The sequence below is a fragment of the Lithobates pipiens genome, unplaced genomic scaffold, assembly GCF_037356315.1.
Source record: "Lithobates pipiens isolate NorthernLeopardFrog02 unplaced genomic scaffold, aLitPip1_a1.2 Scaffold_8, whole genome shotgun sequence".
In the NCBI taxonomy this organism is placed as follows: domain Eukaryota; kingdom Metazoa; phylum Chordata; class Amphibia; order Anura; family Ranidae; genus Lithobates; species Lithobates pipiens.
This window is the reverse complement of record NW_027507903.1, coordinates 611,603,604-611,619,006: the sequence shown is the minus strand read 5'-3', so window position 1 is coordinate 611,619,006 and position 15,403 is coordinate 611,603,604. Positions and strand designations below refer to the sequence as shown.

The 15,403-nt window shown below is 42.7% G+C and overlaps 1 protein-coding gene across 1 annotated transcript in view; it reads left to right on the top strand.

Moving 5' to 3' along the window:
* The window catches only part of LOC143962326 (uncharacterized), a 39,434-nt gene extending 26,396 nt beyond the window's left edge, over positions 1-13,038 (top strand). Inside the window, exon 4 of the mRNA XM_077471626.1 lies at positions 10,802-13,038. Within this exon, the coding sequence (XP_077327752.1) occupies positions 10,802-10,914 (113 nt within the window). The 3' untranslated portion in view covers positions 10,915-13,038. The remainder of the gene's footprint in view (positions 1-10,801) is intronic.
* The last annotated feature ends 2,365 nt before the right edge of the window (positions 13,039-15,403 follow it).

The following is a 15,403-nucleotide window of genomic DNA, read 5'->3' as shown; positions in this document are numbered from 1 at the left end:
GCCTCATTAGTGCCCATAAATGCAACCTCACCAATGCCTATCAGTGAAGCCTGATCGATGTCCATCAGTGCAGCCTCACTAGTGCTCAGCAACGCAGCCTCACCAATGTCCATCAGCGCAGCCTCACCAGTGCCCATCAGCGCAGCCTCACCAGTGGCCATCAATGCAGCCTCACCAATGGCCATCAATGCAGCCTCACCAGTGGCCATCAGTGCAGCCTCCCCTGTGCCCATCAGTGCAGCCTCACCTTTACCCATCAGCGAAGCCTAATATGTGCTCAAAAGCACAGCCTCACCAGTGCCCATCAACTCAGCCTCATCTGTGCTTATGAGCACAGCCCCACCTGTGCCCATCATTGCAGCCTCACCTGTGCAGAAGAGGAGCCAGCCGGATCATCACACAGAGCAGGGATTGCCGCTAGGATAGCTTTGTTTTTAATCGTATAATTCAAATGAATAAGTAATGGCTCCAAGCAATATATGTAAAAGTGCAGTAGAATGTGAGTAGGGCTGCCCCTTTCTCGAGTGAGTGTATCACCTTCCAAACAGTTTAAAGTTATATAAAAAGTTTGGCGCTACATGTAACTCAAAAAAAAAAAGTGAAAATAACACCATATACATTTATTTAGTGCATATTAAATAACCACCAAAATCAGTAAATGACCTCAAAGAAAAATCCAAACGCCAAAAATAGTCTGTGTAGTGACAGGTAATTTTAGTTATGGTGCGCCACCATCACTCGTGTAGGAGAAATACAAACTCACCAGATAACTAAGTATAACAAGTATTGTATGCTCAGATCCTTTGGAAGGTAGTATACCTCAAAGAGATGATCTTTCACTTCCCTTGGTGTATCCTTATGTTTGTATGACAGTAAAGCTTGGTAAAAGCAAAGCAAATCACAATATGTTTTTATTAACAAATGCCTATAATAATAAAGTGCACACTTACATTGTGAGGTGTTATTAAGTTAGCACCAACATGTACAGCAAATAGCAAGGGGACAGACAGACGAAAAACAAGCTCTGGACTGCCGCACTCTTCAGAAGACCACTTTCTTTTATTGGAAAATCACATGACAGCTCAACGAACACGGAAAAATTGCTGACGTTTTGCACTAGCTATAGTGCTTATTCACTATGAATAAGCACTACAGCTAGTGCGAAATGTCAGCAATTTTTCCTTGTTCGTTGAGCTGTCATGTGATTTTCCAATAAGAGAAAGTGGTCTTCTGAAGAGTGCGGCAGTCCCGAGCTTGTTTTTTGTCTGTTGCTAGTGGTAATAGCCAGCACCTGTGGCTTCCCAGCTGAAGAGACAGTTTACAGCCTGCATGTGTGCTCCTGGAGCCATGAGATCCCTTCTCCAGCAAGGGGACAGACGCCGTTCCTCCAAGCCTCGGCGTGTTAATCGCTCTGTGTTTCCGGTGCTCGCAGTCACACAAAGTCCTGCACACTGGTCCCACCATTGGTCCAGTGTGTCTATCAAAGGGGCCGATCCTGGAGGTGGGACTTTGTGTGAATTTCTGTGGGCGCCCAGCGATTCTATGAAAGTTGTCACATCAGGCAGCCCTGCTTCTTCTACCCGGACTAGGCCCCCCTCCCTTTAATCTTCGCTAGTGCACACTGGGGCCCGGCCGGGCTCAAAAAAGATTGATTGTCCAAGACAAAAAAAGTCCAAGCAGGCAGTGCTGGTTGGCCCCCTTCCTCCTCTGGGCTCTCGGACCACGGGCTGATCTTAGGGATAGACAAAATGTGTCAGCTGAACGTTTGTCTAGTACTGGTATAACAGAGCAAAAAGAGTGTATGTAAGAAGAATAATATTCAAAAAACACCAGTACTAAAAGACCAGTGGTGTCGAATGGCAAGATGAAAAATAAACATGTATATCCACATGGAAGAAAAACAAGACAAAAAATAGCTCAAAAAATTAAAACTAAGAAAATCTCCCTCGAGCATGTAATAAAGGGTTATGAAAAAACTAAAAAAAGGTTGAATTTTATTAAACACGTTATTAAAAAAACAACAAATGAACTGGGGTTAAAGGGCTACTCCTGGCTATAATGAATTGTTGGTCTTGGCAATACAGATAAAAGTCATTGAAAAAAATAACATGGGATTCCCTCACAGTCAACTACCAGGCCCTTTGGGTCTGGTATGAATATTAAGGGAAACCCCAAACCAAAATGTAAAAAAAAAAATTGTGTGGGGGTCCCCCCAAATTCCATACCAGCCCCTTTAGGTAAAAGGAATATTTCACTTTTATTGTTTCACTTTAAGCATTATTAAAATCACTGCTTCCAAAAAACGTCTGTTTTTAAAACTTTTTTTTACACTGATACATGTCCCCTGGGGCAGGACCCAGGTCCAAAAAACACTTTTTATGACAATAACTTGCATATAAGTCTTTAAAATAAGCACTTATGATTATTCATGTTCATGTCCCATAGACTTTAACGGTATTCGCATGTTCGAACAAATCTTTTGCCTGTTCATGTTCACATGTTCTGCTGCGAACCGAATCGGGGAGTGTTCGGCTCATCCCTACTTATTGGTACTTATATTGGAAAAATTAGCTCTCATTCTGACACAAAGACATCTGGTGTCCCTGCCTCCATATTGAAGGTTGCATGTAATGCATGTCACTATAGTGTACATACAGCAAATTTCATCTGGCAGTTGATAAGTTGTGTAAGGCTCGGTTCAGACTGCCGCAACCTGAAAGTCATTTGACTTACAGTGCAACTTTATCAGGCGACTTGAGTGCGACTTGATGAGAGTTTGAAGCAACTTTGAAGCAATTTTAGGGATCACATGTGTAATCTTCTTGTAATGCTGGATCCAAATCGCATCAATTAAGATGAGGATCTGACTTGGAGGTGACTTCTATCAAAGTCTTTGGACACACGTCAGATAGACGTCGCCTTGAAGTAGTACAGGAACCTTTTTTAAAGTCAGAGCGACTTCAGTAGTGCTAATTAAGACAGCTCTCATTGAATAAAATGGGATTTCACATGTCATGTGAGTTGGGGTCTCACAAATCCGATCCCAAGTCATGACCATATGAACTGAGCCTTATGGTGGTGAAGTAATCATTGGAGCATGAGATAATTGCATGAGGATCACCCAAGTGTCTGCAACATGAGCACCTGCCTGCTCCACACCTGAACATTCCAGTGGTATGTACAGTAAGTTACATTCCACTGGAATGTTCAGGTGTGGAGCTGCCAAGTGGTCATGTTGCAGACACTTGGGTGATCATCATGCAATCACCACATGCTCCAATGATTACACCATAACCATGTAACCATGTGTTGGTAGATGGATTTGAAACATACATCCTAGGGCAGACCATATTACCAATAGTGTGTGCTTTCCTTGCGATATACCTGACCCCTATTCTCATCAACATTCTATAGCTAGAATCACTATGTAAGACAGAGAGGTACCTAGAAATTATGCATTTTATCTCCTGAAACTGTGAACTGTAACATGTGGAGAACACAAGGGGGTCAACTGAACTATCTCTATTGGATAGAATGCTCCTTTTCCTTAGTTTTGTTTTTTGAGCTGCCTTTTGTCTTGTTTTTCTTCCTATTTAGATATACATCTTTATTTGTATTGTTCATCTTTCTGTTTGCCCCCATTGATCTTTTAGTACTGCCATTTTTTTAAATATTTGCTTTGATGGCGTGGCCTGGTTAGCGCTGAGGTTGTCAAATACCTCCTCACAGGCTTTTGCTGTGACGTACAACTTTTATAACTTCGTTCCCCATCGGAATGTTTTGAGCTGGGCCAAAAAAAAAAAAAAATGTAAAAAATGAAAAAATTCTGATACTGTCAATTGCCCTACAAAAAGCCCCCAAAAAGCATTTTGGGGAAAAAAAAATTAATTGTAAAAAAAAATAAATAAATACAAATAAAGAGACCATCCTGCACATACTACCCACCGCCGTACACTCCGCACTCCTCACTAGGGATAAGCTGAGTGTTCGAGTCGAACCCATGTTCAACTCAAACACCGGCTGTTCACCCGTTCGGCGAAACCAGAACATTATGGGCCGTTCTCGCCAAATTCGAGTGGCGCTCACGGCCCATACAGCACTGCGGCAAGCGGTTGGAATATCTGATATCTATATTCAGACTGGGAGGAAGTGGTATATGACAAAAGCACTCAAGTGGAGTGTAGGGACGTTTCGTTACATACAGTATCTCACCAAAGTGAGTACACCCCTATCTTTTCATGTGACAACACGGAAAAAATAACACTTTGCTACAAAGCTTGTATAACAATGTAAAAGTGCGATAAAGGATAGACAACGTACTCAAATGAAGCCAGAGTTACCTGCTACAGATTATGGTAAGACTGTTGCAGTTTGTGGGATTGATCCCAGTGAAGTGGGAGTATATCTGGCTGGGAGATTGGCAGAAGGTGTAAAAATGGACTTTCTGCAGTGTGCTACCCTGAGTAGTGGGGAGACACAGGTTGAAGCTCAACCTGCAGCAAGGTTAAGAACTCAAAAAAGAATGTTCCTGGTGTAATGTGCTGGAAGTGGTAACCTAGGGGTGACCAATACAGTTTGAGTGCAAGTTCCCTAGTGACAGGTGCTGCAGAGATGCCCAGGGAAACCTCCCAGGAGCCCGCAGTGGTGAGGCATGTGGTTTCCAAGGACAACTGTGGAGTTGCCCTAGTAGGCAAAATAATGCCATGGGAGAGGAAGTGTTCTGACCAAAACCAGCCTCTTAAAGCTTATAACACTGCTATGTCTATGAATGCTGAAGGTAAAGGTATTGCTGATGATACATGTTCTTATTGTGATGTGTTCAAAAGTAATGAGGAAAGAGGGATGTCTCCCTTGGCAACCAGACACACAGCCACAGGGTTGTCCATGGAAGTCTTAGGGGTTCTCCATGCGTTTGAGCCAGAGATTTTACAGGACAGCACTGAATTTGCTCTGGTGGAACAGACTGGGTCTACACCATGCAGTGAGAGTTTGTGTGACCAGTCCATTTACCATTAAAGCGGGAGTCCACCGGGACTCCGCGTTTTTTTTTTTTTTTTTTAAAAGCCAGCAGCTACAAATACTGCAGCTGCTGACTTTTAAATAGTGACACTTACCTGTCCAGCGCCCCCGCGATGTCGGCACCCGAAGCCGATCGCTCGCTCGTGCCGCCGCCATCTTGGGTATGGGAATCAGGAAATGGAGCCTTTCGGCTTCATTTCCCGGTTCCCTACTGCGCATGCGCGAGCCGCGCGGCGCAATCCGGACGGTCCCCGCTGCCTCTGGGAGCTGTGTGTTTCCCAGCAGGCAGCGGGGCACTTGCTGAAGGGGGCGGGCGCTTGCGGAAAGGGGCGTAACGTACGCCCCTTTCCGCAGAGAGCTAGCCTGAAAGTGGGTGCAGTTACCTGGATTATCCAGGTAACTGCACCCCCCTCCCCCCTGAAAGGTGCCGATTGTGGCACCGGAGGGGGGGGGATTCCGATGAGCGGAGGTCCATTTTAGGGTGGACCTCCGCTTTAAGGATGAGCTGAACACCCCCCCGGTTCGGTTCGCACCAGAACCTGCGAACAGACCTAAACTTCGTGTGAACTTTAGAACCCTATTAAAGTCTATGTCTATGTCACTGCTCCCGAAAAAACTTCAGTTTTTAGGACAAAAACTTGCATATTAGTCTTTAAAATTAGCACTTTAGATTTCTCCCATAGACTTGTACAGGGTGTTCTGCGGTTTTTCGAATTTGCCGAGAACACCCCAAATTGTTCACTGTTCACCGAACAGGCGAACAGGCAATGTTCGAGTCGAACATGAGTTTGAGTCGAACTCGAAGCTCATCCCTATTTACCATATGTGTAACCCAGTTGGTAAGGGGTTAAGTCAGCTGGCCAAAGCTGGATGTAAACAGCTGAGTGTGTTAGCGCCCCCAGAGCAAGGTGGTGATGGTGTATTGCAGCCTGCCTTTTTTGATGAAGCATTAGCAAAGAGTAAAAGCAGCAGAATCCCACGTGCCTCCTAGAGCAGATGGTGAGGTACTGTTGAGCCCTCATAATGGAACCGCAATGGATTGGGACAGTTGGGCGACAGGGGTGTAAATACAACAACTACTATGCCAGACAGGGAGATTGCAGAGTAACCGATGGTTAAGGGTGCGTTGGTCCCTGCAAGGTTTTTTTTCCCTACAGTCGGAAGGGCTGGATTAGGGCACATGCATGGCAGATGTGGTGTTCACAACCCAGCCGCTAAATTTCAAGTGTCAAGGTGACAAGGTAATAAATGTTGACTTGCAGAGGCTTATTGGTGAGTTAGAGGGGATGAGTGGGAGACATGTGTCTGACAGTGGTCCAGAAGAGCAACGGGCTGTGATTGATACCTCCAGTGAGGTGGAGGCCCCTTTAAATGTCTCGGCCTCAAGCTGCAGTGAATGAGCCCCTCCATGTCTCTGATAAGGGAAAAGTCCCCAAACATGTTTTGCATATTGATGTGACATGTGTAGAAATTACAGATACGCTAGTGGAACTGCTTGAACTGATGAAAACACATTCCTTGTATACCTGGGTGCCTCCATTACAGTCAGATGTGGTAGTGCTGCATGTTACCAAAGGGTGGAGCCAGGTAATGCAAGCTGTTCTGGGTAACATTAATCACCAGTGGAACTAGGTGGTACGGTGCTTATTAGTAGTCTGGCAAGTGATCTCACAGTTCCCTGTGATGGTGCTTCCGGATACGGTTCAGTACAGAAGGCGCTCTAGGGGGCTGCTGGAGACATCAGAGGTCTCTCTACCTGATGCGGTGATAGACATTTCTGCTAGTGCGGTCCAAGGTGCGTCTGAGCAGGGTATAGTAAATGGCGTGGGTACTGCCTTACCCGCTAGACCTCCTAAGAAGGAAGGGCCATATATGGGCACGGCAAAAGCAGAGATTCTGTTTGTCACCTGCAGAGAGGTACAAATTTGGGTACCCGGAGACGCTCTCAAATATAGTATAGAGAGGAAAATAAATTGTGACATGGAAAAGTGTGAGCTGGCAAAAATTGGTACTGCTTGAAATGGGTCATGCGTTGTTCAATTGTTAGGACAACTGCCCACAGAGATTTGGACAACAGGTGAAGTGAAGCCTTGTGAAGGTCCCATAGGGGATATCTGCTCACCTGTGTGTTGTCCCTCCGTGGGCCTGGCCCTAACAAACCCCGAGCAAGAAAGAACTGACGGCATTGGTAATTGGAGAAATGGTGGCGCATTACTGAATGTTAAATAGTGTAAATAATGACCTTCATATGACCATGAATAATTTCTTAGAAAATGAACGTGATACACAGATGTTGAGCTCTGGGCAGTTGGTGGTCAAGGGTAATGGCAAAGGAGTTGGTAAACCCAAGAGACCTATTGTGATGGGGAAAGCAGGTACCAGTGAGGGAAAAGGTGGTTCCTCATCTGGTGTAGTGTCTGGAGCAGGTTCCCTACAGAATCTGGAAACTGAGTTGAAAGGAAGTAGCAGGAAAGGCAGTGGGCCACCAGAAAAGAAATGTGAGCTCAGGAACCCCAAGGACAGAGGGAGTAGGCTGAGGATACAGAACTGTAGGAACACGTTGTGATCCAGGGTAGGGCATGCCTGGAAGCGCATCCGAAAAAAGGGTTGGGCCTATGTGGCTGATGACCAGCACAGAGGTGTCCCAACTGCTATGGTGGGTGCAGGTGTTTCTCCGGATTGAAACAAGAGGGGGGATATGTGGAAGAGCGAGGCTCTGACCCTATGAAAATAGGGTTAAAGTGGACACAGAGTCTGCATATTGGCTGAGTGTAGAGCTACAGAGCGTATATTTGAAACATATCTGGCAGTTTTCTCCAGGTTTTCTCCAGGTTTTGCTAGTTCCCTATGGGGCTCTGTAGTTTGGAGATCCTTCAGAGTCTTGGGTGGGATGGGATCTCCAACCCTGTGTCTGGGTCTTGTGGATAGTCAACAGGGTGTGTGTCCAGGTGCACACAGCCTATATAACGAGGGGCTGGTGAGAGCAGAGGGTGGAGGAAGGTGAAGTGTGAGCAGCTTGCTGTGGCTGTGTGAAGACAGACCAGTGTCTGGAGAGTGGTCTGCCCTGTGGGAGACTGTAGCCCATTTAAGGGGATTCTTTGCCCAGGGACTGGGAAAGGCTGGCCAGCTTTGAGAGTCGGGAAGACTAAGGAAATCAGTGGGTCCAGGGGGCTGGAAAGCATAAACTCTGTTGAGAGCAAGCAGATGAACTGCTGATGAGAGAGCCAGGTGGCTTGGTATGTTTTCATTTATGAGTGCTTAATGAAGTTAAACCCCTGCGTGGGATTCCTGGATGGACTTTTGTCTTGTTTTTCCTTTAATATGGTCTACCAGGCCCTTAACTATAAACTATATCACTATGTATATATACCTTCCCTCACTTCTCGGTTGGTCTGTTGGAGCACCAGGGTATGGTGTAACTTATGACCGCCCTCTGTGATTCGGGGCTTAGTTCTAGCAGCCATTTGCCGCTTCTAGAAACCAACATGTGAGGAGGGGAAAATGTAAATAACTCTATAAGGACGAAACTTATCCTAGACATTGTTTCAGAGCGGAGGTGTTTTATGTCTCTCAGTTGCAGCCTGACTTGCTGGTAATCCTGAACTGTCACCCGGCTACTTCTGAGTGCAGTGAGCCGTAGACATATGCAATTTGTTCTTTGAAATTCAGAAGAAATTTACATGATTTGGGGATTTGGACGTATCCAAATCACAATAGTAATGAATCCAAAATAAATTGAAATGAAAACACAAATTCATTCATATTCATTTGTTTCATACAGTTGACAAAATGCGATAGTTTGGGCACTTTGTTAATGTTTCAAGCATCCAAAAAAACGTAACGACATAACGAATGATTGAAATTCATTTGAATCCATTCATTTTTTTTCTTGTGAGCATAGTCTGAATATTCTAATAAGATTCTTTTTGTATTGGGGTTAAACTTGGGAAACCATTCGTATATGTTGTATGTACACGGCCCAACAAAGTCTTTTGGAAATGTGGAGTTAAATTCAACTTAATAATGTAATGAATGTATTCATAGGATTAATTTGCAGTAGTCTTTGACTTTGGGTTATCAGCCGGTTCTTTTTGCATTAACATTTTTCATTATTATAAAAAATTCACTACATATAAAAAGGAAACATATTGCAATATATACAGCAAGGTATAAAAAGATGATTCATTTCCTAGAAGAGGAATCCACAAGGAAAATGGGGAATAGAAAGGACCAGGGCCTTGTAAGAGCAAAGGAAAGCAACACATTAAATAAAGTAAAATTGTATTTTTATTTTGAAATCATAAAAATATCCCTTATAGGCATCATATTTTCAGTAAACAGTGGATAAAAAGAGAGTACACCATATGGCAATATTTTCTGATTGTACACTTCCAAAAGGCACTGACGTGTTTCAACCTAAATTATCTTCTTCAGGGGTTTGCCCTTGGACCACAGATCAGGAAAATTCTAAAACAGAGGTATAATGGATATACAAATATGCAAAAATATACAAAATTACACCCATGCTCATAACAAAGTTCTCAAAGTATAATAGATTTACAAAGCTTATGGAGTCTAACAAATAAAGCAGGTTATATGATGTCAAAGGTCCCCAGGGAACTGTATGGTGGAAAATAGGTTCCAGATAGCCCAAAAAGTAAATGTCCCCAGTACAAGGGATAAAAGGTGATCATTGAAAGTATTCCTGTAAGCCCCTGTACACACGGTTGGAGATTTCCACAACCAAATCCGTCGGATTTTGTCCGTCAGATTTAGTCTGACGGATTGTGTCCGAAACTGTTGCATACACACGGTCGGACAAAGTTGGCAAAAAATCCGATCTTTCAGAACGTGATGACGTAATTTCGTTACGATGGGACTACATTCAGGCTAGTAGCCAATAGCTTTGATGTAGGAATTTGATCTGAGCATGCGTGGCACTTGGTCCGATCAAAATTCTCTACACATGATCGGAATATGTCCGACCGGCCCAGTTGGCCAGGAAATATTTCCAACATGTTGGAAAATTGGGTCCGACGGAGATTCGGACAGAATCAATCCGATGCATACCACACACAGTCGGATTATCTGACGACACGGTCCGATAAGACGCATTTCGACGGATTCTCCGACCGTGTGTACGCGGCATAAGTGTTAAATGGTTTGTCTGAACCCTCTAGCTGCCAGTTTTGCTGGATAGTTTGGTCTGTAAAGGAAGTTGAAAATCAAGAACTTACACCCCCACATTCTAAAAATATGATAAGCAGCAACAGAGTTATTGACTAAATAGACCCATGGCTAAAAAACATAAAAATGATTCCAGTCCATAGCTGTGTGTGCTGATAAAATGGGTAAATAATGTTTGATGTGTTTGAACAGAACTCTAGAAAAACAATCTGAAGTTATCCTTGCCGTGGGGGCACTGCTCTTGCAATGCTAGGGTTAAATCATTTTTTTTTTGTCTAGGGTAACATTAAAAGGCAATTAAACATAATTTCTCCCTTGCGCCCCTGATATTTGGAGCTTTCCTCTTCCCTCCAATGTGGTCAGCCCACCATGTCCTCACATACAATTTAGGACTGCTGGTCCTGCGTTGTATGTGATGACATCGGAGGGTCTGCCACTAATGGAGCATCAAAGAAATTGGCTATGGGCAACCAGGCATAGTGAGGAGGAATCAATTTAAAATTTAATAAAGTAGTGATGGTGAGTTATGTTACAATATTTAAGCTTATGAATATCTTTATGCTGCCTGACATTCATTTTTGTTTCTATCTTACAGGGAATACATTGTGTCTTACAGGGGATGCAATACTTGGAGCTTATGTTGGGCTCAAAGCCTTCCTAATTCTTTTACTTTCAATACCGGCTGCCATCTATGTGAAAAAAAACTGATGACAACAACAGATTGATCTTTAAGCACAAGAAAGTATATCTCATTTATCTAGCGAGAAACTTTTGGCCATATAACCATTGCCCCTATGCTTGTTGGATGTCCCACTCCAAGACCATGGCTATTACAGTCTTGGCCTCCACTATGTAATCATAACAGCCTCCACTCTTCTGGAAAGACTTTTTACAAGATGTTGAAGTGTTTTGTGGAAATGTTTCTTATTTAGACAAAAGAGCATTTATGAGCTCATGTAATAATGATGTTGGACAAGAAGACCTGGTTCACAAGTTCCAATTCATCCTGAAGGTGTTTAGTTGGGTTGAGGTCAGGGCTCTGTGCAGGCTACTGAAGTTCCACCACACCAAACTCATCAAACTATTTCTTTATGGAGCTTCATGATATCACTGCAATCAGTGCTCTCTCTCGCTTCTTCAGTGAGACCTCAAATAGTTTAAAATCTCAGGCCATACTGTTCCTAAAATCCAGACCACTCTCTTGCATGGTGATTTATTAAACATATATAGGTGGGATTTTAACAGTAAAATGGAAAGCGCAAAATTATTTATATTTCAGGATACATTTTTAGAATTTTTAATCATTTATAGAAAGACCTCATACACATTGGGTGTATGCACCCGTGTCCTGCATGAGGGATGTTTTTACCTGCATGGGAATGTGCAGGTGTTCTGGGCATCCCCATGTAGGCATTAACAGCTGTCAATTGAGATTCAGTGGCTGCACAGGTACAGCTGCTTCTCCTAATGTGCATAGCCCCAAAGGAACCCAGGGAACATACCTAATTCAACAACCCTTTTTTCCCCATGTCTCCAATTCTAGCAGAGAAATAATAATTATAGTATATAGGATATGTTTCTAGAGGGCTAGGTAACGCTAATACCTAAGCCTTAAAAGATTAAAAATGCCTAAATATTATTTTTGATTACCTATGTCCAGTTCTTTTAGCATGCTAGATCCTTAGACCCGGTTCACACTGAGGCAGTACGACTTGCAGCGCGACTGTCTCAGGCGACCGGGATCCGACTTTAGCGGCGGCTTGCAAAAAATGACTTCTGTATAGAAGTCAATGCAAGTCGCCCCAAAAGTCGTACAGAAACCTTTTTCTAAGTCAGAGCTACTTGAGTCGCTCTGATTAGAACGGTTCCATTGCACAGATCGGGACGCGACTTGTCAGGCGGCTAAATCGCCTGACGAGTCGCCCCTGTGTGAACCGGCTCTTACAATAACTTCTACTCTAATCAGACGTAGCAGGTAATCTTAAAATCCACATTCAGGTCTTATGGGTGTAATGTCCTCAACCTGAATATTCACTCCCTTTCTGTATGATCCAAGAAATGCCTGGTATACCCACTCCTCCAATTTACCTGTACCTGCAGAATGGCCCAATTCAGCTTTTTTGAATCCTTCCTATGTTTTTTTTTTTTTTTGTTTTGTTTTTTAATGGCAGGGTACCCTGTGAACTTATTTTCCTTTTTTGATATTATGTACATGCTCCCCTACTCTTTTTGCAAGAGTGCACTTGGTCTACCCTACACACTGTAATCAAGAAGAGGAATCACATTTTGGGTAATGTTATTGTTAATAGCAGCTCTCTCAATAAGGTAGTGCGGTGATGGCAAGGCATTTATCATTGCATTATACCAACATCAAAAAGTGCATTTTAGGTGCAATATCTTGCTATCTATCTATCTAGATATCTATCTAAACATATAAAAACAAAAATGAGTGTCCGCATTGTGTAATGTTCCACAGTCCTTATAAAGTAGTAGCTTTTGCATAGAACAAGGGTCTCCAAACCTTCTAAACAAAGGGCCAGTTTACGGTTCTTCAGACTTTAAGGGGGCCATACTGTGGCCATCAGGAGTATAACATGCTTCATTTGAAGTAAACAATGCCTCATCTTTGGTTTCAACTAGATGAATTGTGCCCCACCATTGGTGTCATCGGGCCCCATTGTTGGTGTCATGTGGAGGAACTGTGCCCCTTCACTGGTTGTCAGTGAAAGAAAAAGTGTTCCAAGGACCAGATAAAAGCAAGCAAAAGGGCCACGTCTAGCCCCCTGGCTGCAGATTGGAGACCACTGGAATAGAAGATAATCAGGCAATTCAGAAGGAATAATCTCTCCCATCTTTACTAATGGAGCTACGAGAATATGGGAAAATATCCAACTTTAGAATAAACTATGGAAAATCGGAGGCAATGGGAGTAGAGATGGATTCGCCTCAGTTGCAAGCAGTGTCCACGCAATTTGATTTTAGATGGACGAATTCATATATAAGTTACTTAGGAACAAAAATGTCAAAAAATCTAAATGAACTGTTCGAACTTAACTATATCCCACTGGTAAGACAGATCAAAAGTGATCTTCAAAAATGGGACAAAGAGATTTTTACATGGTTCGGGAGAACCAATATTATTAAGATGAATGTGATGCCCAGACTGTTATATATAATTCAAACTATACCAATTAAGATCCCTTCAAGTTTGTTTAAGGATCTTAGATCAAGATTTATGAAGTTCATCTGGGCTGGGAAACCAGCAAGAGTACGTCGAGATATTTTAGTACTCCCCAAAGGAAAAGGAGGGATAGGACTTCCAGATCCAATAAAATACCAGGAGGCTTCACACTTAACTAGAGTAGTGGAATGGTGTAGGCTTAAAAACTAAAAACCGTGGATACAGACAGAACAAGCAGCGACAGATATCCCATTGGAAGGATTAGTGTGGATTCCAGATACAGAAATACCAATGGGATTGAGAAAACATCCAATACTAGGGGAGACATTACGAATAACTAAAAGAGTATTCAGGAAAACATCTATTTCAAGAATTCCCAGTCCGCTCCTTCCTATCCTTGGTACCCCAGCATTTCTACCGGGAATGACAGATCCAAAGTTTAAAACAATACAAGATAGAGGTATGAGTAGAATTTGTCATTTCTCGGTAGGCAATCGGTTAATGACTAAAAAAGATATTGAAAAAGGAATGACATTAGGACTAGACCCTTTCAGAATGAGGCAATTAGAAGCCTTTATTAGATCTAAATCAAAGGTATACGTAGAAATAAGGGCATTGACTGAGTTTGAAGAGATCTGTTTGAAAGGAGAGGAACTGAGACATCTGATGTCTTATTTTTATAGTATGTTAATAGAACAGGAGACTTCACAAGATTTGCCCTTTTTACAGGCTTGGGAAAGAGATTTAGGGACTACGTTTTCCCCAGAACAAAAGGATAAGATGCTGTTGTTTAATCAAAAGGCCTCGATGGCAAGCAGATATCAAGAAGGGGGATACAAGATCCTTACTAGGTGGTATAGAACACCAAAAGTGTTACATCAAATTTACCCCCAGATATCAGAGACATGTTGGAGATGTCATGGAGCAGAAGGAACATTATTACATATATTTTGGGAATGTCCAAAAATTAGAGTGTTCTGGGAGATGGTAGCCGATACTATTGTAAGGATTACAGGAATTGACCTGGGAGATAAACCGGCAACTTTTCTGCTGCTGGACATCCCAATGGCAATAGAAAGATTCAAAAATTCTTTGCTGAGACATTTATTGATAGCAGCAAGGGCATGTATCCCGGTTCTGTGGAAAAAAAGCAACCCTCCAGCTAGAGCACAGTGGTTTCAGAGAATTGCAGAAATCCAACAAATGGAAAATTTAACAATGACAATGAGAGATCAAGATGAGAAATATCAGAAGATCTGGGCTCCATATCTAAATTATAGAGAAAGTATGATGTAAAACATTTCGAAATATGATAGAGCAGGCGGGTGGTGGTGGGGGGGGGGGGGGAGTGAGGGGGGGGATTATAGTGAAAATTCAAACATTTTTTTTTTTTTTTATATTTATTTATTTATTTTTCTGGGAGGGAAGGGTGAGGGAAGGGGGAGGATGACGTGGAATTGAGGTATGGATTGAAATATTATAAGACTGTTATAGCTGTTAAAGAAGTTGTAGATGTATAACGAAATGTAATGTGAAATCTATGGAAAGAAAAGATGAAAAAATAAAGAATTTATAAAAAAAAAAGAAGGAATAATTAAAATCCACAAGTTTATTAATCCCAATCAAGAATGTCAAATTGGTACACATAGGTGACAAAATAAATAGCCAACCATTGTAAGAAGGACTCACTGCTGCTCAACAGCTGCTGTGCTCCATATCCCGAAGCTGTATCCTCCTCCATTTTGGTTCTACCTCTAGGTTGTGATAATTTATCTGGTCGGACGGCCATATCACTTCTAGTTCCTGCCCATCTCCATTGTGGGACTCCAGCGGCTGCCAGAACTCTCTTGGATAATATCCTGCGTTGGGACCACATTATTATGCACTATCCCACTCTCTAGGACCAGGATATGGAGCATGGCAGTGCAGTTTACTGGCAATGCAGCTGTTCTGAGTGATCTCCATCCCAAGTTCATATGAGGTTTGAGCAGCCTCTTTGTTGTTTCTTTGGATTTA